The sequence below is a fragment of the Dipodomys spectabilis genome, unplaced genomic scaffold, assembly GCF_019054845.1.
Source record: "Dipodomys spectabilis isolate Male_0828 unplaced genomic scaffold, ASM1905484v1 ptg000360l, whole genome shotgun sequence".
Taxonomy (NCBI): domain Eukaryota; kingdom Metazoa; phylum Chordata; class Mammalia; order Rodentia; family Heteromyidae; genus Dipodomys; species Dipodomys spectabilis.
In genome coordinates this window covers 4,465,141-4,491,073 of record NW_024871037.1, presented here as the reverse complement: position 1 = coordinate 4,491,073, position 25,933 = coordinate 4,465,141, and the positions used below count along the sequence as shown (strand labels likewise).

Sequence of the window (25,933 nt, the reverse complement as noted above, 5' to 3'; positions counted from 1 at the left end):
GAGCACTTGCCTCCCATGCATGAGGCCCTGGGGTCGAGTCCTCAGCACCACATAAGCAGAAAAAAAAGCCAGAAGTGGTGCTGTGGCGCAAGTGGTAGAGCGCTGGTCTTGAGCTGAAGAGCTGAGCTGAGGGACAGTATCCAGGCCCTGAATTCACTCTGTCTGTCTGTCTGTCTCTCTCTTTCTCTCTCACATTCTCATGTGCACACGCCCACACACATACACACACATTTTTACTTATCCTTATCAGAATAAAGAAGATGAAATGGAATCTGAAGTTGGGGAACAATAAATAGGCCTTCTTATATAGACTAGGAAAAGAATCCAATGAGGATGGATGGATAGATAGATAAAGATAGAGATAGAGATAGATTGTGTGTGTGTGTGCGTGTGTGTGTGTGTGAGTGAGTGAGATGAGGCCTGAACTCAAGGCTTAGAGGCTGCTGAGATTTTGTGCTCACGTCTAGAGCCACACAGCCCCACTTCTGGTTTTTTTGGGGAGGAGGGTGGTGGTTCATTGAAGATAAAAGTCTCACAGACTCTTCCACTCCAGCTGGCTTCAAACCACCATCTTTGATCTCAGCCTGTCCTGAGTAGCTAGGATGACAGGTGTGAACCACCAGCACCCAGCTCGTGAGGGTCAATGTAATCAAGCCATGCGGAAAGACCTAGAATCAGAATGTCAACACTCATAGCTAGAAATGGTGGCAGGAGGCTCACACTCTTGGTTGCTTTCAGCTTGACTTGTCAGAGATCACAATGGAAAAAAAAAATCTCAAGCCAGGGCTCCATCTGGAATTGGGTACTGGGGTGATGGGCAGGGCAGAGGCCAGGTCATGACTGAATGAACATCAGAGTTGCCTCCACCAAGGGCAGGAGTGGGAGTGAGATGTGGATTGAGACACACTAGCATCCATTCCAAGATCTTGAACAAAGAGGCATGGCCTGGCAAACTAAAGACCAAAGACAATGGCAAGAAGGCATTGCCGAAGGCGCTTTACCAGATGTCTTCATCTTTTGAGGGAGGAAAGTTGCAGGAAGGAATATTATTGAGTGTATGGGAGGGGTGTGTGTGTGTGTGTGTGTGTGTGTGTGTGTGTGTGTGTGTGTGTGTGTGTGTGTTGCTAGGATTGAACCTGGGGCCTTGTACTTGGTAGGCAAGTGATCTACCACTAAGCTACATTCCCAGAACAAAAATGGCGGGGGTGGGGAGAATACCATCGTTACTTACGCTGAAAGTAAATGTCAAGTAACACACATTCTGGCACATACATATGTAAATATAGCTAGTTATTGGGTCTGTACAAGGCCCTCAGTTTTGAAACTGTGCGGTAGAGCGCTCAACTTGAGCTGAAGAACTGAGGGACAGCACCCAGGCCCAGAGTTCAAGACCCACAACTGACCAAAAAAAAAAAGGTAGAAGTGGAGCTGTGGCTTGAGTGGTAGAGTAATGCTAGGCTTGAGTGAAAAAGCTAAGGGATAGTGTCCAGGATTCCCCCCCCCCACACACACACATACACACATACACAGCTCACAATGAACTCTTGGGCATGTGGGTCTGGACTGCAGTTTCTCACAAAGATAATGGAGAGGGAGACGGATTGTCTTGAAACTTCTCACTAGTCAATCTGTCCCTTATGAAATATTGAGGTAGGAGTGGGAGACAGCTCAGGAAGAAAGTCTGGTTAGTAAGACTTTGAAATTAAAGAAGCTTTGGTTTTGTTTTTTAAATAATTTATTGTTTTCAAGACACATAGTATAGAATTTACACTTGTCATGGATTTTCTAGCCGAGACTCTGGTTAATTGATAATGATCTGGTGACTGGGTAGAATTTCTTGGGTGGAAATGAATGCGGGACACATCATATATTTAATGCTTTTGCCTCAGTTCCTGTATTGGTTTTCTGCAAACACTGTAGGTATCCTGTATTCCACGCATGTGTGTGTGTGAGTGTGTATGTGTGTGTGTGTGTATGTGTGTGTGCCAGTCCTGGGGCTTGAACTCAGGGCCTGGGCACTGTCCTTGAGCTTTTTTCCCTCAAGCCTAGTGCTCTGCCACTTGAGCCACAGCACCACTTCCAGTTTTCTGGTGGTTCATTGGAGATAAGAGTCTCATGGACTTTCCTGCCCAGGCTGGCATTGAACCGTGATCCTCAGATCTCAGCCTCCTGAGTAGTTAGGATGACAGGCGTCAGCCACCAATACCTACTGTATTCCACTTAAATAATAATAATATTACATTTCTCAAGTCGGAGATATTTCTCAAATGTATCTGGGCCTCTTGGAGTTTTATTTTCTAACTGGGGGCCTTCGTAAGAAATCACTCGGCCCCAACTTCCATGGTTCACTCGCTCTGTAGTATCCAAGGCGAAGTTCCCAGTGCGACAGTCACTTCCCAACACTGAGTGACAATCTGCCTTCAGGCGATTTTCACCTGCTGCCTCCCGCATCTCTACGTAGACAGTACGGAACAGGTCCAGTCTCTTTCCCTTAAAGAAGTTCAAATGAAGAACTCATGGCCTTGTGGCCTAGGCTTTTAAACGTCCTCTGAGCTAAAATCAGTGGTGGGCTGGTAAGCTGAGTCTAAACATCAACAATGCTTGATTTGTACTATTTAGATATGGACTTGCTGATACTGGTGCGTGTGTGCTCTGTGTGTGTGTGAGAATGCTCTGTGTATGTGTGTGTGTATGTGTGTGTGTGTGTGTGTGTGTGTGTGTGTGTGTGTGTGTGAGAGAGAGAGAGAGAGAGAGAGAGAGAGAGAGATTGGGGCTTAACTCAGGACCTCTTGCTCTTACTTGACTTTTTTTGCTTGAGCACTTAGCCACACCTCCACTTTTGGCTTTTTTTGGCTAGTTAACTGGAGACAATGGGTCTCACAGACTTTCCTACCCAGGCTGGCTTCAAATCACGATCCTCTGAACTCAGCCTCCTTAGTAGTTAGGATACAGGTATGAGCCACCAGTGCCTTGGCTGACATTTTGTTTTGAGAAAAAAGACTTCTGTAAAGCCACTATGAGTAGATTTAGCAAGAGGAGGTGAATCATGGAGGGACAAAGGAGAGAATGGAGTAAATATGACTCCCAGGTGATGTGGTATTGCTGCTAATCAAGTTATAAAGGGGTTGGGAAGGTGGCTCAGTGGTAGAATGCTTGCTTGGCATGCATGAGGCCCTGGGTTCGATTCCTCAGCACCCCATAAGCAGAAAAAGCCAGCAGTGGCGCTGTGGCTCAAGTGGTAGAGCGCTCACCTTGAGCTGAAGAGCTAAGGGACAGTGCCAGGGGCCCTGAGTTCAGGCGCCATGACCAACAACAAACAACAACAAAAAGACATAAAGAGTAGGTTCAGGGAGGAAAGGTAACTTAAGTACACATGAATTAAACAAATATTTGTGGTGCGCCACCTGACAGCTGGCCTAGGCTCTCCGAGGTATGGGGGAATAGATAAGGCCTTGCTTTTTATAGAACTGATCATGTTATCTTATCAGAAATGGCCCCTTGAATGCAACCTGCAGGAATTGCTTTGAAGCCTGATTTTCTGCTTAGTCACTCCCTCCACTCCATTCCCAGTTTCAAGTCACTGGGACATGGGATAAGGTAGTACACCCTTAGGAACATTTGTCCAGCTGGAGTTTGCATAAGGGCACTATTTCCTGTTACAGAAAGCCTTTGCAGAATGTCCCGCCTTCCTTCCTCCCTTCCAAATCCGGGTAACTCTTGTTCCCACAGCAACCAGAGTAATAAGAAGCAGAAAAATTAGCCATCTGCAGCTTAGCTTTGATGTCAGGGAATGAAGTCTGGATTTTAAAATGTGCATTTAAGCCGGTCAAGTCAATTTAAGTTCAGATATTCCTTCCTGATACATTAGAACAAAGATCTATATCTATATATGTATATATCCCTATATATACATATTATGTATTTTTTTAAAGAGCACTCCTTCTATCCACCTGCAGGAATTTTATTCCAATTAAATAGAAACACACACACTCTTCTCAGAAGTTGTTATTTACATTCGGCCCACTGCTAGAGCAAGATTACAAGTGGCCCCAATGATGACAAACATCGTACACAGGAAAGAGAACCCCAGGAAGCGACCTTATCATTCAGTCCGTGTCTTGTGTCGGTCAGTCTTCTGGTGACTAACCAGGAGAGAGGGAATGGGTTTTGCGCTAGATTCAGGCATCCACTGGAAACTGTCTCAGCGTTATCCGTAATTGGAAATAATAGCCCGGTTTCTCTAGATGGGTTCACCTGGCTGGGTAGCAAGATCTGCCGTGTTATCGGAACACTGAGTTCTTCTTACACAGTGAGCAGTTTCAGCAGACCTGTGAGTTTTGATTAGGGGTTTCTGAATTCACCAGAATCAAAGCCTTTTTTGTTCTCTGAACAGATCTCACACCCTCCACCCTCAACATTCCCACAGGTTGGCGGTGGCGGTGGTGGTGGTGGTATGTGGCATGATGTCCTCTCTTGAATGGATTCTTTAGAATCCAGAATATCTCCTGGCATTGGAACTTCAAGAGATGCCTCGTCCACCTCTTTCCACTAGTTTAATCCTTCCTTTCAGATTTCATCTATTTACGGCGATGCCTGTGTTTCAAGAGCTGCTGTGTGTAAGTCTGACACACAGCAAAGCTCTCTGGGAAACTCCATTTTGGGTTCCTCCAAAGGTACACACAAAGGACACCACTGAAAGGCGCTCTCTCTCTCTCTCTCTCTCTCTCTCTCTCTTTCTCTCTCCCCCTCCTTCCTCCCTCCCTCCATCTCTCTCTCTCCCTTCAAGTTCTGCTTACCTGGAATGTGCCAACACAAATGTCAAACCCGAGAACCAGGTTCCCAGGGCAGAAAACTCCTGTGTATCTTACCTGTTTGCTTTTCCTTCAGACAAGGCAAGGGCTGATAGGTTGACCCTTTTGCTATTGAGCTTAGGCTTACAAGAGTTCACTGTGGTCTCTCATCTAACCTTGTGGGTGTTGCCTGAAATCTGCTCCTCTTCAACCTCTACCAGCCTAGCCTCATCTCAATCTCATTCAAGCAACTCCACCCTCTCCCCCCCCCCAGGCCTTAAACAATAGAATCCTGTGTGACCAATCACCTAGCTCACAGCAGGAACCATGAACTTTGCCCCGATGTCTTAGCCTTGATTCTACCTGGGTACTGATAACTGTTTTTTATATTAACAGTGACCACGAAAACCCAGGCTGAGGTTTATGACAGGTAGAGGCAGGGGCTAAAGAGAGAGGAATCGCTTATAATTTGAGGGGTGAGGAGGTCCCTGAAATATATGATCGTCACCCCCACCACCACCACCACTAAACCCATCTCCTTCTAAGCTGAGGATCGGGGCCAAAGTATGTACTCAACCCCTTCGGTCTTCAGTACCTTGGTGGTTGCTTGTGGTCATACACTCTGTGGACCAGTCTTGGGGAATCACAGGCGCGAGCAGCTCTACAACCTTCTCCAGGGGACAGCTGTGGGTGCAGCCGGGCAGCGTGAGGGGGTAGGGCTCACGGTGCGTCTCATTCCGGTAATACATCTCCACGAAGTACTCTCTGCCAAGGGGGAGGCGGAGGAGAGGGGAGCTTGTGAGTGTTGTGGTATCAGACTCCTACCTGGGCTGTGTCACGTGTCCATGGGAGGAGCGGTGGGATCAAAGAGAGATTGTGGACAATTTAGCTGGGAGATTTAGGGAGACTGAGGCAGAATAGAGCTGGTGGGGGAGATTTGTGAGGGACATTGCAGGTGGGGACAGAGGCCCTTGATCAGAGAAGAAACTGAAATAAGATGGTTAGTAAGACTGGTTGGATGTGACTTTGATGAGTCTAAAAAACAAAAAAGCATATGAGGCTGGGCGCTGGTGGCTCACGCCTGTCATCCTAGCTACTCAGGAGGCTGAGATCTGAGGATTGCAGTTCAACGCCAGCCTGAGCAGGAAGGTCCATGAGACTCTTATCTCCATAAACCACCAGAAAAGAAGAAGTGGTGCTGTGGCTCAAGTGGTAGAGCACTTGCCTTGAGCTAGGGACAGTGCCCACGCCCAGAGTTCAAGCCCCACAACCAACAAAAAAAAACTCATGTTAATTGTAGAAGAGTATTCCCCATGACATATATAGTATCTCCTGATCAAACTCACCACCTCTATCATTCTCTCTCTCTTTTTTTTTTTTTTTTTTGGGTCCGGTCATGGGGCCTGAAGTCTGGGCCTGGGCGCTGTCCCTCAGCTCTTCAGCTCAAGGCTAGCGCTCTACCACTTGAGTCACAGCGCCACTTCCGGCTTTTTTCTTTTTGCTTATGTGGTGCTGAGGAATCGAACCCAGGGCCTCAGGCATGCAAGGCAAGCGCTCCACCACTGAGCCACCTTCCAAGCCCCTCTCTCTATTTTTTTTTTTTTCGATGGTGGGGCCTGAACTCTGGGCCTGGGCTCTGTCCCCCAACTCTTCAACTGTAGACCAGTACTCTACCACTTGAGCCTCAGCCCCACTTCTGGCTTTTTTTTTTTTTTTTTTGCTTATGTGGTGCTGAGGAATCGAACCAAGGGCCTCAGGCATGCAAGGCAAGCACTCTATGGCTGAGCCATCTTCCCAGCCCCACCTCTATCATTCTCATTCAGCCCTTCTCCCCCTCTAAAACAATTTCAACAGCTTGCATCGTTTTCATATATGAAAATAAAAATAGCACAATTTTCATATTTAATACACATCAATTTGCATATTCAGTACAGTAATACATATTATTAAGCATATGTAAATAAACACCTATGGCCATAGGTATCCTTCTTCACTCTTTCCATTTGCCTTCCTCCTTCCCTCCGATACCCATTCCCCACCACAAAGTCTGCTTTACTTTCTGCCATTAACATTTTTTTCTTTTAGTTTGTAATAATTGTACTAAGGCCTCTTAGTATAATTAGAAGTGCATATGTTATAGATTAACTCAAATAAACCTATTGCTTCCTTTTCCTCTTATCTCCCTGTTGAGCCACGATGTTCTTTGAGATTCCTTATACACTTCTTCATACCTGCTTGCAATGCCTTAGACAATATTTCCTCTCCATCATTACCAAAATGGAACCAAGAGGCTATGAACCACTTGGACAGACCCATAAAAGCAATGACTGAAGCAGTAATTATGTCCCAAACAAACAAACAAACAAAACCCCAGGACTGAATGGATTTGTTGCTAAACTCTTATCAGTCTTTTGAAGAAAAAAAAATATAAGTATCTCCCAGATTCTTTCATGAAATAAAAAGGGAAGGAATGCTACCAAACTCATCCTATAAAGTCCATATTATAATTGTTCCAAGAATCAGGCAGAGACAGAGAACATGAAAGAATGTTGGATGTCAACATTGGTGGGGGTATATCACGAGACACTTGCATGCACTATTGCTCGTTCCTGATGTGTTCACACCTAGAGACTACCATGTTCTGGGAGCCACTTAGTTGGGAGTAAATTGGGGCACTAGACAACTTTTGACTTTTTTTTTTGTCGATGGTGGGGCTTGAACTCCGGGCCTAGGTGCTGTCCCTCAGCTCTTCAGCTCAAGGCGAGCACTCTACCACTTGAGCCACAGTGCCAGTTCTAGTTTTCTGGTGGTTTATCTCTGACTTTCCTTGCCCAGGCTGGCTTTGAACAACGATCCTCAGATCTCAGCCTCTTGAGTAGCTAGGATGACAGCCGTGAGCCACCGGTGCCCGGCATCATTTTATTTTTTTTTAATGTTTTTTTTTTTTTTTTTTAAATCACTGAGAATGCTTTCTTCACACCTTTTCCTCTATAGTGCCTGAATGAGGTGACTTACACATCCAAAAGCCCCATAAAGGACTTCAATGAAGACAAAGAAGAAAGGGGCAAAGATCCTGTTACTGTCCTTCTTCCTTCTGAGTATTAAACTGAAGACAGACGGACAGACAGACAGACAGACAGACAGACAGACAGACAGACAGATGCAAAAACCCCTGAAGCCAACCAGCATGCTCTGGTGAGCTGCTTACCCCTTCTCCTGGTACAATTCCATCAAGTGGCAGGCAGCATAGGGAGGAAGGATGCCGTTGTAGACATCTAGTGCCATCTGTAGGCCACTGACAGTAGTGTCATGCTATGGGGATTCCAAAGGGAAATCATGTGTCAAAGGTCACCTCTGGCTCATACTGGATGCAGTACACCCCCTCTCCCCCAGACCTTCAAGTAAATTCCCAGTGGCTTAATATGTAAGGGAGTGTAGTGAGCAACACTACTGTGTGCTATACAGATCTGTATATGGATTATTTCCAGGTGATGAAGTTACAGGACCCAGTTAACTGAATGTCATTTAATCCTACATAGAATGAACTTGAATCGAGTCTTCTGAATTTAACTCTCCTGCCTTATCTCAGTAAGGTGAATCTCTGTCTTTGCTAATTTTTATTGTTTTTCATTAAAGTTTTAAGGTGATTTGGAATATATTAGTGCTAAATTATATTTTTCTGAAGATTAAGGTCATTTAAAAAATTTTTGGTGGGAGGAGGGAAGTGCAGTATTGAGGTTTGAACTCAGGGATTTGTGTTAGTACTCCACCATTGAAACCACACATCTCCTCCCCCCCAACTCCGGCCTCTTTTTGCTTTTAGTTTAGTTTTCAGGTACTGTCTCTGCTTTTTGGCCTACGTCCAGTTTTGGACATAGCCCTCCTTATCTTCAACTGCTGTATAGCTGGGATTACAGAGGTATGCTGCCACGCTCAGCTTAGGTTTTAAAGTCCTGTAAGAGCGTAGGAGGGCCGTACATGTTTAGGGAAGTTTAGATAGAAGGAAGTAAAGAGTGTAGCGTAATTCATATAAATAAAGTGTTTGCCTGACAGTGGACAGAAGCCAGGGGGTGGGGGGTTGGTTTTCAGTTCCTCTTTGGACACAAGTGAGCTATCTAATTGTAGGTAAGACTCATCGCCCACGTCTTATATAAAATAGGGCCAACATTTGGCTGCCTAAACCATGTGGCAATGTACATATAGTGCAAAAGAACATGAGCCAATCTGAGAAGAAAAGGGACAAAGTAGAAGCTGGGTGTTGACAGCTCACACCTGTCATCCTGGCAACTCAGGAGGCTGAGATCTGAGGATCATGGTTCAAAGCCAGCCCAGTCAGGAAAAGTCCATGAGACTCTCATCTCCATTTAACCACCAAAATAAATAAATAAACAGAAGCTGCAAGTGGCACTGTGGGTCAAGTGGTAGAGTGCTAGCCTTGAGCACAAAAGCTCCAGGACAGCACCCAGGCCCTGAGGTTCAAAACCCAAGACCAGCACACACACACAGACACACACATGCACACACACACAGACACACACACACAGACACACACACACACACACACACACACTGAATCGATGGGGTGTTGCCCTCCTAAAGACTATGGGCTTGAACAAATGGATGCTTGAACAGATGAAAACAAGCCAGACTTACCGCAGAATACATAACAAGTTTCCTGTATTTTTCTGTCTGAGTTGCACTCTTCAGGTGCTTGAGGATCTCCTTGACCAGGACACCTTGAAGGAGGTAGATAAAACCAGGGAGCTGAACCAATCAGAAATATATATATTTGTCGATCGTGGGGTTTGAACTCTGGGCCTGGGCATTGTCTCTCAGCTCTTCAGCTTCAGGCAAGAGCACTCTACCACTTGAGCCATAGCACCACTTCTGGCTTTTTTTTTGTATATATGGTATATGCAGAATCAAACCCAGGGCTTCATGCATGCTAGGCAAACGCTCTACCAAGCCACCTTCCCAGCCCCCCTAGCATCAGTTTTAATAGCTATGTTGATTATATTTGGACTCAATTCCCATTTGGTGTCATGATCTGTCCTGTCAGCTGGCCTTGTAGGGCTCAGGCTCTAGCTGTAACCTGCCTGGTTCTGGACTCTTTATTCTATTCCACTTAGGCTGATTGTGAGGACTGAGCATCTTCCTGCCCGTATCTGCCAGTGTGATGAAAAGGTGTCACGTGCTACCACGTGTCCCAAGTGTGCTGGGTGCCAGCAGCCCATGCTTTTAATCCTAGCTACTCAGGAGCTGAGATCTGACAGTTCTTAGTTTGGAGGTAGCTTGAACAAGCGTATGCAGAGACTCTTATCTCGAATTAGCCAGCAAAAAGCCAGAAGTAAAGGTGTAGCTTGAGTGGTAGAGTGCCAGTCATGAGCAAAACAACAACAACAATCCAAAAGAATAGAAGGCCCTGAGGTCAAGCCTCAGGACTGGAACATACATGCGTGCACACAAAGAGGCCAAGTTAAAGGAGAACATCATCGATTAAAAATCGCCACACTGGGCTGGGAAGTGGCTCAGTGGTAGAGTGCTTGCCTTGCATTCCAGAGGCCCTGGGTTCGATTCCTCAGCACCACATAAGCAAAAAGAAAAAAAAAGCCGGAAGTAGTGCTGTGGCTCAAGTGGTAGAGCACTAGCCTTGAGCTGAAGAGCTAAGGGACAGAGCCCAGGCCCAGAGTTCAGGCCCCACAACCGGACCCAAAAAAAAAAATCTCCACACTGCCAGGCACCGGCGGCTCATGCCTGTCATCCTAGCTACTCAGGAGGCTGAGATCTGAGGATCGTGGTTCAAAGCTAGCTTGGGCAAGAAAGTCTGTCATCCTAGCTACTCAGGAGGCTGAGATCTGAGGATCGTGGTTCAAAGCTAGCTAGCTTGGGCAAGAAAGTCCCTGAGACTCTTATCTCTAATGAACTCCCAGAAAACCAGAAATGGTGCTGTAGCTCAAGTGGTAGAGTGTTAGCTTGAACTGAAGAGCTGAGGGACAGCTCCCAGGCCCAGAGTTCAAGCCCTACAACTGACCAAGAAAAAAAACAAAAAACTCAACACTAGTGGAAACATTTGTCATAAGCTTGCCAATTGAAATACATGCTAAATTGTGGTGCATAATTAACCTACAAAATATGTTCTGCTAGCTTGAATAATGACCACCAGCCAGGGTTTCAGGAAAGGAAACTACTTTGGTCAAACCAGCCACTTGGAAATTCACTCTGTAATCTTTCAGACACAGTGGCTTCATTTTCCTGGGGCTCGGACCCCTCGCCTGAATTCTAGGGTAGGCAGTGATGTTCATATGGAAGAGAAGGAAATGCTCACTCAGCTCTGAGCCAGCATGGGGAAGACCAAGGCCCAGAGGAGATAAAAGAATGATTATAGTAACACAGCAATGTTTGACTTGTGTGCTGTACTAGATGCTGCGTTCTTTAAGCCTCTTCTTTAGAATACACATATTGGCTGGGAAGGTGGCTCAGTGGTAGAGTGCTTGCCTTGCATGCACAGAAAAACCCTGAAGTGGTGCTGAGGCTCAAGAGGTAGAGTGCTAGCCTTGATCTAAAGAAGCTCAGGGACAGTCCCCAGGCCCTGAGTTCAAGCATGTCTTAGATTATTCACTAGGATTCAGAACCTGATCATCCAACCACAAAACCAAATACCACTCTCCTCATGTGCACACACACACACACACACACACACACACACACACACACACACACACACAAGCATGTCATACATTTATATTAGTCATGCATTTGTGACTCACACCTGTAATCCTAGCTACTTAGGAAGCTAAGATCTGGGGGAAATCACAGTTCCAACTCATCCTAGGCAGAAGAAAGTCAGCAGGACCCCCAAAATAGCCAAAGACCAAAGAATAGACTGGATGCATGGCTCAAGTGATAGAGCACCAGCTGAAAAAACAAGCTGAGCAAGCTTCAAATACTGGGTGTTGCCAAAAAGAAAAAGGAAATACTTACCTCCCTGGAGTCTCGATTTCTCCTTCTGCTTGTGAATTCCGTAGAGAGACAGGAGAGATAATTCTGATAATTCTTTCAGCTTAGTCATGGTATCCTCTGTGGCCCAGGAAGGTAACGTAAAATTGTGGACACCCTGCAGCAGAGGGGAAAAAAAGTGTGTGTGTATGTGTGTGTGTGTGTGTGTGTGTGTAAAAAGCACAACAAAAGAAATCAATGAAAGACTTGTGGGAAGATACCTCAAGAAACTGAGTAGAGTTCAGTGAGAGACTGTGAACTCTTAGCATGCTTCAGGCCCTAGGTTTAATACCTACGGCAAGCAAGACCAACAATCCCCAAGCCAAACTCTGCAGTCAGGAAGAAAGGGAATCTGAGCGCCAGTGGCTCATGCCTGTCATCCTAGTTACTCAAGGAGGCTGAGATCTGAGAATCGAGGTTCAAAGCCAGCCCGGGCAGAAATATCCATGAGACTCTTATCTCTAGTTAACCACCAAAAAAACAAAAACAAACAAACAAACAAAAAAACAGAAGCAGAGGTGTGTCTCACATAGTAAGAGTGCTAGCCTTGCAAAAAGGCTAAGGGATTATGTCCTGAATTCAAGCCACAACACAAAAGGGAAGGAAAAAAAATCCAAAGTGGGAACAAAGCAGCTGGGTGGTCAGAAACTTGCCCTAAGGATTTAGTGAATTGGCTGGGAAGAGCAGACTAGCAATGACTCCTTTAGCCAGGAGATGGAGTCTGTTGAATGGAAATTACCTTATAGTCGTAAGAGAAACAGCAGTCATTTATCCAACAGATCCTTTCAAATACGTCATGTCACACAGCACAGGTCTTTCCTGCTCTGACACGTCTGACGACTTGTCTTACAGTTGGCTGGTTTATTTCTATAGCTCTAGTTCTAGAAATTGGGTAATTTACTTCTCTGTATAATGTTATATAGCATTTGCTCTCTGCCTGTCTCTGTCTGCTTTTGTGTCTGCCTGTCTGTCTTTCTCTTTCATTAACATTTTCAGCCAGGCCCCACAGGCTCACATCTGTAATCCTAACTACTCAAGAGGTTGAGATTGGAAGATCAAGGTTCAAAACCAGGCCAGGCAGGAAAAGTCCATGAGACTTTGATCTCCCAATTAATCAGAAATAAAAAGGAAGTAGAGTTGTGGTTGAAGTGCTAGAGCATCAGCCTTCAGCACAAAAGTGCCTCTTCCTTAAATTCAAGCCCCAGTACTAGCACAATTAAACAAACAAACAAACAAACAAACAACCCTCATGATCAGGGCTCAACTCCCTTCCTTCCTTCTTTCCTTCCTTCCTTCTTTTCTTTTCTTTCTTTCTTTTTTGTTAATTGTGGGCCTGAACTCTGGGCCTGGGTGCTGTCCTTTAGCTCTTCAGCTCAAGGCTAGCACTCTACCACTAGAGCCACAGCCCCCACTTCTGGCTTTTTCTGCTTATGTAGTGCTGAGGAATTGAACCCAGGGCCTCATGCATGCAAGGCAAGCACACAGCATTTTCAATCTCTGCCAGATAATGAGTGACAATGTGTGGGGGAAAAGGGCAGCTTTTGTTTACCATTCTCTAAAAGGATGAAAATGTCAACAGTGGAGAAAAGTCAACATTTTCAAGATGAGAATTATAGTTCTCCATCCAAAGAAGTATAGGCAAATGGGCATGTATCATTACATCAGGTTGCAAATTAACCATGGTTTCCTTTCTTCTTTCTTTTCTTTTTTTTTTACCTCACAATATAAAGGGTCATAGACTTTGCTCCAAATCCCAAAGAGGTCTCGTCCGTGGAATCCTGACAGCGATGGCAAAGTTTCGATAAAGTCCTAACCAAAAAAAAAAAAAGACACTCATGACACCAGTTTCTGGTCTTTTCACATGTTTGGATTCATCCTAGAAATCTGCAGATAGTAACCTCAACAGGGCCCTGATGTCTCCTGTCTGGTAAGTATGGAGAAACAGCCGATAGACACTGACTTCCTATCCCTCTCTACCATGTGAGACACCCTACCAATTCCACCCCCCTTGCCCTTTTTTTGTGCATTGGTTAGTATCACATTTTGTCTTATGCCCAGGCCAGCCTGGGTTGTGAGTCTTCCCCATTGAACTTCTCCCCTCGCTGGGATAACAGGTAGGTAGGCCATTATGCCCAGACATTAGACGAGATGGAGTCTAGCCAACAGTGATCTCCCTCTCTACCTAGCTACAATTACAGGCTTCAGCCACCACCACACCTGGCTTGCGCTTGGATCATTCTTGGGTTGCTGAGACCCGTGCTTAGTTATCTGACTGATGAGATCAGCAGTGATTTCTGGGGTCTTTTGGAAGGATAGAATTTGTCTGCTGCATATATACATATACATATATTTTTCCCCCCAGAAAAGTAGTTGTGCTAGTTCTAACCTTGACAGGTTTCCATAAAATTCCTTGCTTTATAATAATGGTTAAAGACCCCCTTCCCCTCAAAAAACAAAAAAAAACAAAAAAAAAAAACCACAAGAGCTCTAGGGTGAGGTAACTTCCTGGAAGAATTGCACTAAACTTTTCAAGTGGATTTTTTATTTTCTGCTAGTCCTGGGGCTTGAACTCAGGGCCTGGGCACTGGCTCTGAGCTTCTTTTGGCTCAAGGTTAGCACACTACCACTTAAGCCATGGCACCACTTCTGGCTTTTTCTGTGTATGTAGTACTGAGGAATCGAACCCAGGGCTTCATGTAGGTGAGGCAAGCACTCTACCATTAAGCCACCTTCCCAGCCCTCCATGAGATTTTTTTGTTTGTTTGTTTGTTTGCTTTTTGTCAGAGGTGGGGCCTGAACTCTGGGCCTGGGCACTGTCCCTCAGCTCTTCAGCTCAATGCTAGCACCCTACCACATGAGCCACAGCGCCACCTCCGGCTTTTTCTGCTTATGTGGTGCTGAGGAATTGAACCCAGGGCCTTATGCGTGCAAGGCAAGCACTCTACCACTGAGCTACCTTCCCAGCCCATGAGATCTTTTTTTTTTTTTTAACTCTAATTAACCAGCAAAGCTTCCAAAGTAGAACCATGGCTCTAATGATAGAGTGCCAGCCTTGAGTGAAAAAACTTAAGAAACAAGGTCTAGGCCCTGAGTTCAAATTCCTGTACTGGCTCACAAAAAAAGAAAGAAGGAAGAAAGGGAGGGAGGGAAGGAAGGAAAGATGGAAGGAAGGAAAACAAAAATATATCTATTCTAGTTCAAAAGCCAACACATGTAATTGGGAGAGGAAACAAACAAACAAACAAACAAAAAACCCCAGGAAAATCAAAGACAAGGCAAGGAAGCCCAAAAGGGATACTGACATTGTAATCCTGCAACATTGTAACAAATGACATTGAAACGTCACAACATTGTAGCATCTCAACCATGTAGCATCACCACATTGTGACAGTGTAACATTGTTACAGCACCGGGTAGTGACAGCATGGTGCTATCTGTGCTGGCCAATGCAAATAGCATGCATGAGGCCCTGGGTTCGATTCCTCGGCACCACATAAGCAAAAAGCCGGAAGTGGCGCTGTGGCTCAAGTCGTAGAGCACTAGCCTTGAGCTGAAGGGCTGAGGGACAGCACCCAGGCCCAGAGTTCAGGCCCCACGAGTAGACCCCCCCCCCAAAAAAAATGAGGTGTGCAAATGTAAGAAAGCCAGAGGCATATCATTGTAAATATAGCCTAAACTCATTAAAAAAAAAAAGTAGATACATGACTAAAGTCCCAAGCTCATCTTTAAGATAATTACAAGAAAGCAGGTGCTGGTGGTTCATGCCTGTCATGCTAGCTACTCAGGAGGCTGAGATCTGAGGATCACAGTTCAAAGCCAGCCCAGGCAGGAAAGTCTGTGAGACACTTACCTCCAATAAACCACCAGAAAACTGGAAATGGCGCTGTGGCTCAAGTGGTAGAGCACTTGCCTTGAGCTGAAGAGCTGAGGGACAGCGCCCAGGTCCAGAGTTCAAGCCCCACAACCGACCCTCCCCTCCCAAAAAAAAGGTAATAGAAAGTAAGGAAAAATATACTGTTTTTTGGGGGGAGGGAGGAGTAAAACACACATAGAAAAGTAGTATTTCAAGTAGCCCTCTGTGATCTTGAGATCTCAGCCTGCCAAGTAGCTGGGATTACAGGCATGAACCACTGAAGCCTGGCTCAGGGTGCCCTTCCAAGAATCAAACATTCATCGTTTGCTTTGGCCCTCAGAGGCTAGCACCCCCACAAGATGATGCCACTTTTAACCTTGTATGGGTGAAGTCTTTTCTGGAATTCCTCCGATTTCAAAGTCTCACTCTCAAGTTCTTGGAAACGGGGGCAGTTCCTTAAGGGCAGGTAGAGCAGCTGAAAAACAGAAGAAGTCAGATCACCAAAGGCTTAGCTAGCCGGAGATGTTTGCCAAAGAAACGATGCCAAAATTTCAAACCTCATTAGGTCTAAAAGATCCAAATGTGCTTCGAGCTGCGTGGAAAGTTTAAAGTTGGAGGGAACAAGTTCAAATGGCCTGTGGGTCTTAAACTAGTGGATATATACCTTGACCTGTAGAACTTTTTTTTTAATTTTCCCAACTTTCATAAATGTGCCTAAATAGGAACACACTGTTGGTAGATACAGTTTCTGGTTTTTATAGGATTGTTTTTTTTTTCCCTCTTAAAAACATTTTTTTTTTTTTTTGGTTGGTCGTGGGGCTTGAACTCAGGGCCTGGGCACTGTCCCTGAGCTTTTCAGCTCAAGGTGAGTGCTCTACCACTTGAGCCACAGCACCACTTCTAGTTTTCTAGTAGTTTATTGGAGCTAAGAATCTCACGGACTTTCCTGTCCTGGCTGGCTTTGAACCGAGATCCTCAGATCTCAGCCTCCTGAGCAGCTAGGATGACAGGCGTGAGCCACCGGCACCTGGCTAATAAAACAAAATTTAAAGCAACACTACCCAGGCGCATGTGGAGATTGGTACAGCCACAGGTCCTGAGCAGACAGACAGTCTTCCTTCTCCCCGGGAATCTTCCCTCCTCCTCCCAACCCATGGCATCTCCCAGAATATACCAACCCGATCTTCAGACAGAGACACGGTATGCACGGGGATAGGCTGCCAGAGGAGGGTGGGATTCCAGATGCTGGTTCCCTCCGGAGGAAACAGGGCTGCGAGGTTTGTCATGGCACTCATCAGAGTCCGGTCCACATCTGTGCTTCGAATATACACCTAGCATGTGGGGGGAAAAAAATGAAAGCAGAAGCCTCGTTAGTAGAATTCCAGGTTTTCTTTCTGTCGTGTATGGGAGAGAAAGAGCTGAGTATCTGCATCGAAATATATAAGCAGACTCGGTGTAGCATGGTCATCGTAACCAATCATGATATATATCATATTATGATCCTATCATAGGACAGGGCAGCCTGGTAGGCCAATATGGATTGACAAAATGGCACTGACAATGAAGTGGCTACTTGCCAAGCCGAAGTATCTACACAGGCATCCATAGAGATTTGAAGTTATATTCCTACAGATGTTTAAGAGGGAGGGGCTGGGAAGGTGGCTCAGTGGTATAGTGCTTGCCTTGCATGCATGAGGTCCTTAGCACCACATAAGCAGAAAAAGCTGGAAGTGGCACTGTGGCTCAAGTGGTAGAGTGCTTGCCTTGAGCTGAAGAGCTGAGGAACAGCGCCCAGGCCCTGAGTTCAAGTCCCATAACTGACAAAAAAAATTTAAGAGGGAAAAAAAACCCTAATCCTATAAACAAAAATCTATAAACAATCTTATAAACGATCTCATGTGTAAATGAAAGCTTTGACTTATACAAGTTCCCCCTCCCTTTCCAAAACAAAAAAAACAGGAAAACCTTTTTCCCCCCCACATATTATTTTCATTATTTTAAGAGTGGACTCCCTCAACTTGCCTGTTCACGATTATAGGACTCATTCAAGAGCTTTCTGTATCTTTTCTTTATATACTGGCCAAGTTCATAATGCTGCTCCATGCCAAGCTATAAGGGGGAGGAGGGAAAAACACAACAAAATAAAAATAAAAGCAACAACATACATTTCTGACGCACTGTGTACAGGACAGAGCCCAGGAATCTGCATTCCTGACAGCTGTGAAGTCATGCTGCTAACCAGTGAGCACGTGTGGAGATTTGGGTGCTGGAGAGATTTCCCCCACTCATCATTACCATGATTTGAAAGCACCCAGCCAGGTGCTTGTGGTTCACACCTGTCATCCTAGCTACTCAGGAGGCTGAGATCTGAGGATCACAATTTAAAGCCAGCCCAGGGAAGGAAAGTCCATAAGACTCTGATCTCCAATGAACCACCAGAAAACTGGAAGTGGTGCTGTGGCTCAAGTGGTAGAGTGCTTGCCTTAAGCTGAAGAGCTGAGGGACAGTGCCCAGGCCCACAACAGACAAAAAAAAAAAAAAAAGAAAAAGAAAAAGAAAACACCCAGGCTGAGGATAGGAATTTGACCTCCAGATACCTGTTACTGTCTCTAGGGCAGGGTATGCTATATACACCTGTAATTCTAGCTACTGAAGGGGACCGAGAGCTGAAGGGTCACAGTTTTGGCCAGCTGCCCAGGCCAAAACAAAGACAAAAAGCCAAAAAAAGTTAGCAAGCTTCTGTGCCAACAAACATCCCGGGTGGTGATACACACCTGTAATGGCAGTACAGCTAGAGTCAGAGGTTCAGAGGCTTGCCTATCTGGGGCCTATCCTGGAGAAAAAGTAGAAGATCTATATATAGGAAAATAGCTAGAGAAAAAAAAAAAAGTGGGGGGGGGGGGCTTGGGGTATGGCTCTAATGGTAGAGTACCTTCCTAGGAAGTATGGGAACCTGAGTTCAAACTCCAGTACTACCACACATACACACACACACACACACACACACACACACACACACACACACAAGTGGTCCACATACTGGTACCATTGTCATTGTCTGGAAGTGTGCTAAATATACAGAATCTCAGCTTACCACAAATCAGCCTTGTGCCTTAGAATCTGCTCTGTGTGTGTGTGTGTGTGTGTGTGTGTGTGTGTGTGTGTGTGTGTGTGTGTGTGTACCAGTTATGGGGAACTCAAACTCAGGGCATGGATGCTGTCTCTTAGCTTTTTTTTTTCTTTTTGGTCCAGTGATAAGGCCTGAACTCTAGGCCTGGGCACTGTCCTTCAGCTCTTCAGCTCAAGGCTAGCGCTCTACCACTTGAGCCACAGCGCCACTTCTGGCTTTTCTTTTTCTACTTATGTGGTGCTGAGGAATCGAACCCAGGGCCTCATGCATGCAAGACAAGCGCTCTACCACTGAGCCACCTTCCCAGCCCCTTTTTTTTTTTTTTTGCTCAAGGCTGTGGTGCTCTATCACTTGAACCACAGCTCCACTTCTGGCTCCCTGGTGATGGATTGGAGATGAGTCTCATGGATGTCCCCACCCTGGTTGGCTTTCAAACCCGCGATCCTCAGATGTTGGCCTCCTGATTTCTTGGCACCCCAGCTCCCATGCCTGGCCCCAATCTATATTTGAGTGAGACACCCAAGTGATATGTTTGCATGTGGGAGCTTGAGAAACAAGTACATTATGGGAATCTTGTGGTTAGTCTAAAGTTTCCCGGAAGAGCCCCAGCTCCCATACGCTGGAAGAAACTTTGGGTATCACTGGATAAAGCACAAGCCAGGGGAAACTGGGACCACAGATCCTAGGAAGGATACATGGGGATTGAACTCTGGGCCTGGGCGCTGTCCCTCAGCTCTTCAGCTCAAGGCAAGCGCTCTACCACTTGAGCCATCACACCACTTCTGGTTTTCTGAGTGGTTCCTTGGAGATAAAGAGTCTCACGGACTTTTCCTGTCTGGGCTGGATTTGAACCACGATCCTCAGATCGCAGCCTCCTTGAGTAACTAGGATGAGCCACCAACACCCAGCCCCATCTCTTCTTTAAAGAGCTAGAAGATGGTAGGCTATGAAGGGACAGAGGTGGCCCTCGAATACATCCCTTGGCTCTTCTCCATGAGGGCTAAGGGTCCATTTAAAGACAGTGCTCTCCAGCCTTTGGCTGCACGGAGAATGAACTGACCAACCGAGAAGCTTCCACATACCCCTTCGCATCTGGGGCTGAAAACTCCAACCAACCAACCAACCAACCAACCTGGGTGAGCTGGCCAAATCCTTGTGGCCAAGAGGACTCCATAATCGGGTCATTGGGAAATGTTTCAATGGGACTTCGGTCTCCATGCCGAAACACCTAAAGGGGGAAAAATATATGTGTCTCTCTATATGTGTATACACACATATGTGTATGCATGTATGTATATACACACATATATGTGTGTATGTATCTATACATAGATACATACACACACACACACACACAACACACACACACACAAACCCCATTGTAGAGGGTTTTTTTCTTTTGGTCGGTTATGGGTCTTGAACTCTGAGTCTGGGCGCTGTCCCTGAGCTCTTCAGCTCAAGGTAAGCACTCTACCACTTGAGCCACAGCACCACTTCTGGTTTTCTGGTGGTTTATTGGAGATCAGAGTCTCACACTTTCCTGGCCCGGTCTGGCTTTGAACCGTGATCCTCAGATCTCAGCCTCCTGAGTAGCTAGGATGATAGGCGTGACCCACCTGTGCCCGGACTCATTCAGTCATCTTTATCAAGTCTATCAAATGTGTACAAACTGGCACACCTCCCCCTCCTCCCCAAGAGAGATGGTTTATTTGTGTTTCTATGGGCTATCCCATCCAAAGAGCTCACAACATGTCTCAACGCCTCCCAGAGAAACACGTCAAACCGACTGGATCGTAGCCGAGTACAATTACATCTAAATACAGGTCAGAGAGAGAAAGTATATCCAAGTCCTCATGATGATATTCTGGGGCTCTGCTCTTTTATCACTTACTCAGCTAAGGAGGCCACGTTTGCTCTTGATCTTGAGCTATTTGGCCATTTAGATGCATTACTTCTTTGATTTTTTACATACAGAATGTAGCCGGGCACTGATGACTTAATGTCTGTCATTCTAACTACTCAAGAGGCTGAAATCTGAAAGATCCCAGTTGGAGGCCAACCTAGCCAGAAACATTTATGCCATTCCCCCCCCCCCCCAAATTATCAAGCCGGGTGCCAGTGGCTCACGCCTGTCATCCTAGCTACTCAGTAGGCTGAGATATGAGGTTCACAGTTCAAAGCCAACCTGGGGAGGAAAGTCCATGAGATTCTTCACTCCAGTAAACCACCAACCAGAAAAGCGGAAGTGGTGCTGTGGCTCGCCTTGAGCTGAAGAGGGGCCGCGCCCAGACCCAGAGTTCAAGCCCCACAACTGACCAATAATAATAATAGTCATCATCATCAAAAGGCAAGTTTGGGAGTATGGCTCAAGTGGTAGAGTAACATCTGAGCAAGTGTGGAGCTCTGAGTTCAAACCCCAGTACTATTGTTTTAGTGTGTGTGTGTGTGTGTGTGTGTGTGTGTGTGTTTAACTGTTGGCATGCTTCTATCTAACCTGTAGTCGACTCTCCTACTGACACTTTATGTGCACAGGAAAATGAAAAAAAAAAAAAAAAAAAGCCACTTAGTAGAATTACTGCCTTTCCAGGATAAGGCAAATGTTTGTCTGAGTCGGGGAATGTCTAAGTCATTCTCCCAGGGTGACCTAGTGACTGGCTATTTGTCAAAGCAGGAATTTGAAATGTGACCTGAAAACTGGAAAGCCCGCCACGCCTTTGCTGCCTGTGTGTGTGCGTTGCAGAGCATTTCCATTTCCTACAGGCCTCTTCTTCCTCCTGGGCCCTGGATAAAGGTTTATTAATCTTGAGGAGTGCAAGATGTGTCTTTACACTGATTCCTTTCACAGCAGGCTACTCCTTGGGAGTAGAATTCATCTACATAGACACCACTTATCATTTCAGCCCAAACTTCTTCTTCTTCCTCCTTCTCCTCCTCCTTGGTGCTCTACCACTGGAGATATGCCTCCAGCCCAGCTTTCTGATGGTTTGACTTTGAACTGTCATCCTCCAGATCTCTGGAATAACTGGGACTACACCTGTGCCAGGCCGGAAGCTCTTGATATGCCGTTATCACAATTACATCTTGAGTCTCTGGTCCACTAAAGGTAAGCTTCAGCTTTTATTTATTTTTTTTAACTCATATGCAATACTGAGCTTATATTAGCTTAGTATGCCTTGAGGGAGGCTTGGGAAACTCAAAAAAGAAGAAAAAAATTAAGTGCCTGGCATCTGGTGGTTGTTCATAACCTGTTAGCTATCGTTGCAATGCTACTTTAATAGAAGTGAAAGAAACAAAGATTTTGTAGGTCTTAAGAAGTTTTGTGCCTGTAGATAAATGTTGTTCAAATCTGAACAATGAAAATAAAAGCAGAGCTGGAAAGGTGGGCTCAGTGGTTGAGCGCTTGCCTTGCATGCCGGAGGCCCTGGGTTCGATTCCTCAGCACCACATAAGCAAAAAGAAAAAAACCGGAAGTGACGCTGTGGCTCAAGTGGTAGAGCGCTAGCCTTGAGCTGAAGAGCTGAGGGATAGCCATGACCAGACTCAAAAAAAAAAAAAACAACAACAAAAGCAAACAAAAGGGCAGTAGCTTCTTCCAGACAAAAGTCTTAAAGGAAGTCAATGGAGTGGTAAGTCAAGGAAAATCTGAACATACTGTGTGACTCTCAGAAACACATTAGAGAGAGAAAGAGAGAGAGAGAGAGAGCGCGCGCACACATGTGCCAGTCTTGGGCCTTGAACTCTGGGCCTGGGCGCTGTCCCTCAGCTCTTCAGCTCAAGGTGAGCGCTCTACCACTTGAGCCACAGCACCACTTCTGGTTTTCTGGTGGTTCATTTGGAGCTAAGAGTCTCATAGACTTTTCCTGCCCCAGGCTGGCTTTGAACTGTGATCCTCAGATCTCAGCCTCCTGAGTAGCTAGGATGACAAGTGTGGGCTACTGGCACCCAGCTCTAGAATCACATTTTTGATCATGTATTTGATCAGGCCAGAGACTCAAAGCTGAGAATAAAACTGATGAAACTTTTTAAAAGACATACTTTATCTTTTTGAGAATAATTAGAAAAATGCTTGGCATCTTAATGAACTGCTTATGTGAACATTGTTAAGACCCATGCAGAGAAATTGTGTGTACATGCAACATTAATAATAGCTAACAACCATTGAGGCATTTACCAAATAGGCTTATTAAAACTTTTACGTATCAACTGAAGCCTTACAACGAGTCCTTGAGGTGCTATTATCCCCATTTTGCTGATGAAGATATTGGGGGCACAGAAAGGGCTAAATTACCTAAAATCACACAGCTCATGAGGGATTGAGCTGGCATTCAAGCTCATGTGGTCTGATTCTTGTGTTTGTACTCTTTTTTTTGTTGTTGGTGGTGGTGGTCATGGGTCTTGAACGAACGTTCTTCAGCTCAAGGCCAGCGCTCTACCACTTGAGCCACAACGCCAATTCTGGTTTTCTAAGTGGTTCATTGCAGATGAGTCTCATAGACATTCCTGCCCCCGGGCTGGCTTTGAACCGCGATCCTCAGATCTCAGCCTCCTGAGTAGCTAGTAATACAAATGTGAGCCCCCAGTGCCCAACTTAAACACTAGCACTTTCATTCTGGCTTTCCTGATAATTTTCTTTCTTTCTTTCTTTTTTTTTTTTTTTGGGGGGGGGTCCAGTTGTGGGGCCTGAACTCTGGGCCTGGGCGCTGTCCCTCAGCTCTTCAGCTCAAGGCTAGCGCTCTACCTCTTGAGCCATAGCGCTACTTCTGGCTTTTTTCTTTTTGCTTATGTGGTGCTGAGGAATCGAACCCAGGGCCTCAGGCATGCAAGGCAAGCCACCTTCCCAGCCCTTTCATGATAATTTTCTAAGGATGATCCAGAGTATACAGCTTAATCATTTGTAGTTACATAGTCTCTATAACCAATAAAAAGAAGAGAGTGATTTTTTTTTTGGCTTAAGTCAATAGGGCAAAGTTGTTTTGTTAAGGGTTAATTTTCCCTTTATTTACCATTAAAGGGAACAAGCCATGATAGGAATCAGCTTACATTCCCTTCATGTAATATTTGTTTGCTTGTTTGTTTTTAGTTCCAGGAGAGTGCTATCTTGGTATATGGGTTTACCTGAGGGAAGTATTAACTTGTAGTCTCCATTTGAGAGTTAATTGGTATAGCCACACATTTGGGGCTCACGTCTGTAATCCGATCTACTTGGGAGGCTGAGGTCTGAGGATTCAGGGTCAAACCAGCATAGGCCAAAAACCCCATGAGACTCTTACCTCCAGTGAATCACCAAAAGCTGGAAGTGGAGCTGTGGCTCAAGTGGTAAGAGTGCTAAAAGCTCAGAGAAAAACAACAATTCAGTCTCTTGAGTTCAAACTCCCCGACCAGCACACACAACAACACAAAGAACGAACTGGTAGTTTCCTTTTAACAGAGTACAGTTCTCTGGGTTTTTGACTCTAGTGTTGTTGACGCCTGACTTGGTCAAGATATACTAGGCCAAGAACCGTGATTTACATAAACATATGGTTATCATCTGTTTTGTAGACAGTAGAGACGGAAGCCCTGAATACACGGTACTTAGAGAAGACTCCATGTTTAAGTTTCATATCTAAACTAAAATAATAATAATAACAACCTTCCTCCAAACTATAAAAATAGTTTGGGTATTCGTACAGAAAGAAAACGTATCAGTCCATTTTTGCCAGATCGGGTTATCTATGTATAAATGCAAGAAAGCAAGAGAAAGAAAAGAGGAGCAGAGAGAGAAGGAAACAGGGGAATAAAATAAGACACAGACAAACTGTCCTGTAGGCAGAAATGAACACGTAGCATTTTGCCTACCCACGAAGTTGATAAAACTGCAAAAGAAAAACAACAACAACAACAAAATAAGACACAGAAACAACGTAGGGGAAAAAAACCTGCATTTTAGGATCCACTAGATCTATACTTCAGGAAATTGTTCTAAAACCCTGGAGATTAATTTCTCTTTGATGTTACAAAGACTGTTTACCCAGTAGGTGTTCCTATTTTCAGACCAATGTAAGCAGAAGGAGCTATTTAATTTAAAAAAAGAGAGAGAGAAAGAGAGACACAGTTTTCTTGGTTTGCAAACAAATAATCATTAAATGCTACGAAACCAGGTTATCTCTTACTATATAAACAGCACCTGCTGTGGCCGGTGTCGTGTGTGGACTGGTTGGACCGAAGGTGTGACTGGTCAGAAAGGAATCAGAGTTCGAGAGTCCTAAAGCCAATAACCAACAATGTAGGCAAAAAGCAAATGGAGAAGAAGAAAAAAAAATCAGCACAACTTTTTTTTTTTTTCTGGTCAAGACATGTTCTGTCTTCATGAAGAGGAACTTGTGAAACTTGATTATTCACGGAGTGGTCTGAAGCTGGCTCTATCCGAGATGACACAGGGAGGGAAAAGAAAACAATGACTCTGCTGGGTACCAGGGTTTCTGAAGGAAAAGCCAGGAGAAAAGTGTACTCACCAGCGTTGCACACTTCAGCTCTTTGCCTACAGCACCTGAGTGTAGCCAGAGAGAGAGCAGAAGAAGCAGAAAGCCGGGGTGCTGGGCTGTCGGGGTCCTGCCCGGGAAGGTAGATCTCATGTTGGGGGGGTGGAAAAAAAAAACAACCAACCAACCTGTTGATGGCAGGAGTCAAGAGAGTACAGCTTGGGAACTCACTGGGAAGAGAAGCTATTTAATCAAGGGATTGACAGATAGGGGGAGGAGCCACCTTCATAAACAGTAAAGAAAAAAAAATTTCAGGAAGTTGGAGGTAGGGCTTGACATGCAAATCGCGTCCAAATATTTCTGAATTCAAGGGTGTCCCAATCTCCCACAGAGGCCTCCCTGCGGGGGTTAGGGGGGGAGGAGGTCAGGCCAGGCTGTGAACTGAAGGCTCACCTTCAGAGAGCCTGTGTTTCTTTGATGTTCAGTGTATCTTGCAACTTTTTTTTTCTTTTTTCTTTTTTTTTTTGGGGGGGGGGGAATGTTGTGATACTGTGTTGGATGTGTGTGGGGGGTCACTTAAGAAAAGAAATACTAGCTAGCCTGGCTTTAGAAGGTTTAGGCCAGTAATACATAAAAAAATAAAATTTAGTTATATATTATATATTTATGATTATACATATTAATGTAGTAGTTGTATTAATTA

At 45.2% G+C, this 25,933-nt stretch overlaps 1 protein-coding gene across 1 annotated transcript in view; it reads right to left on the bottom strand.

The window, feature by feature from the left end:
- The window catches only part of Acp3 (acid phosphatase 3), a 30,963-nt gene extending 5,580 nt beyond the window's left edge, over positions 1-25,383 (bottom strand). Inside the window, exons 1-10 of the mRNA XM_042665918.1 lie at positions 25,264-25,383; positions 19,902-19,997; positions 17,662-17,748; positions 16,818-16,970; positions 16,016-16,114; positions 13,503-13,595; positions 11,772-11,904; positions 9,444-9,526; positions 7,999-8,102; positions 5,386-5,555 (exon numbers count right to left, since the gene is read on the bottom strand). Of these exons, the coding sequence (XP_042521852.1) occupies positions 5,386-5,555; positions 7,999-8,102; positions 9,444-9,526; positions 11,772-11,904; positions 13,503-13,595; positions 16,016-16,114; positions 16,818-16,970; positions 17,662-17,748; positions 19,902-19,997; positions 25,264-25,383 (1,138 nt within the window). The remainder of the gene's footprint in view (positions 1-5,385; positions 5,556-7,998; positions 8,103-9,443; positions 9,527-11,771; positions 11,905-13,502; positions 13,596-16,015; positions 16,115-16,817; positions 16,971-17,661; positions 17,749-19,901; positions 19,998-25,263) is intronic.
- Positions 25,384-25,933: the final 550 nt, after the last annotated feature.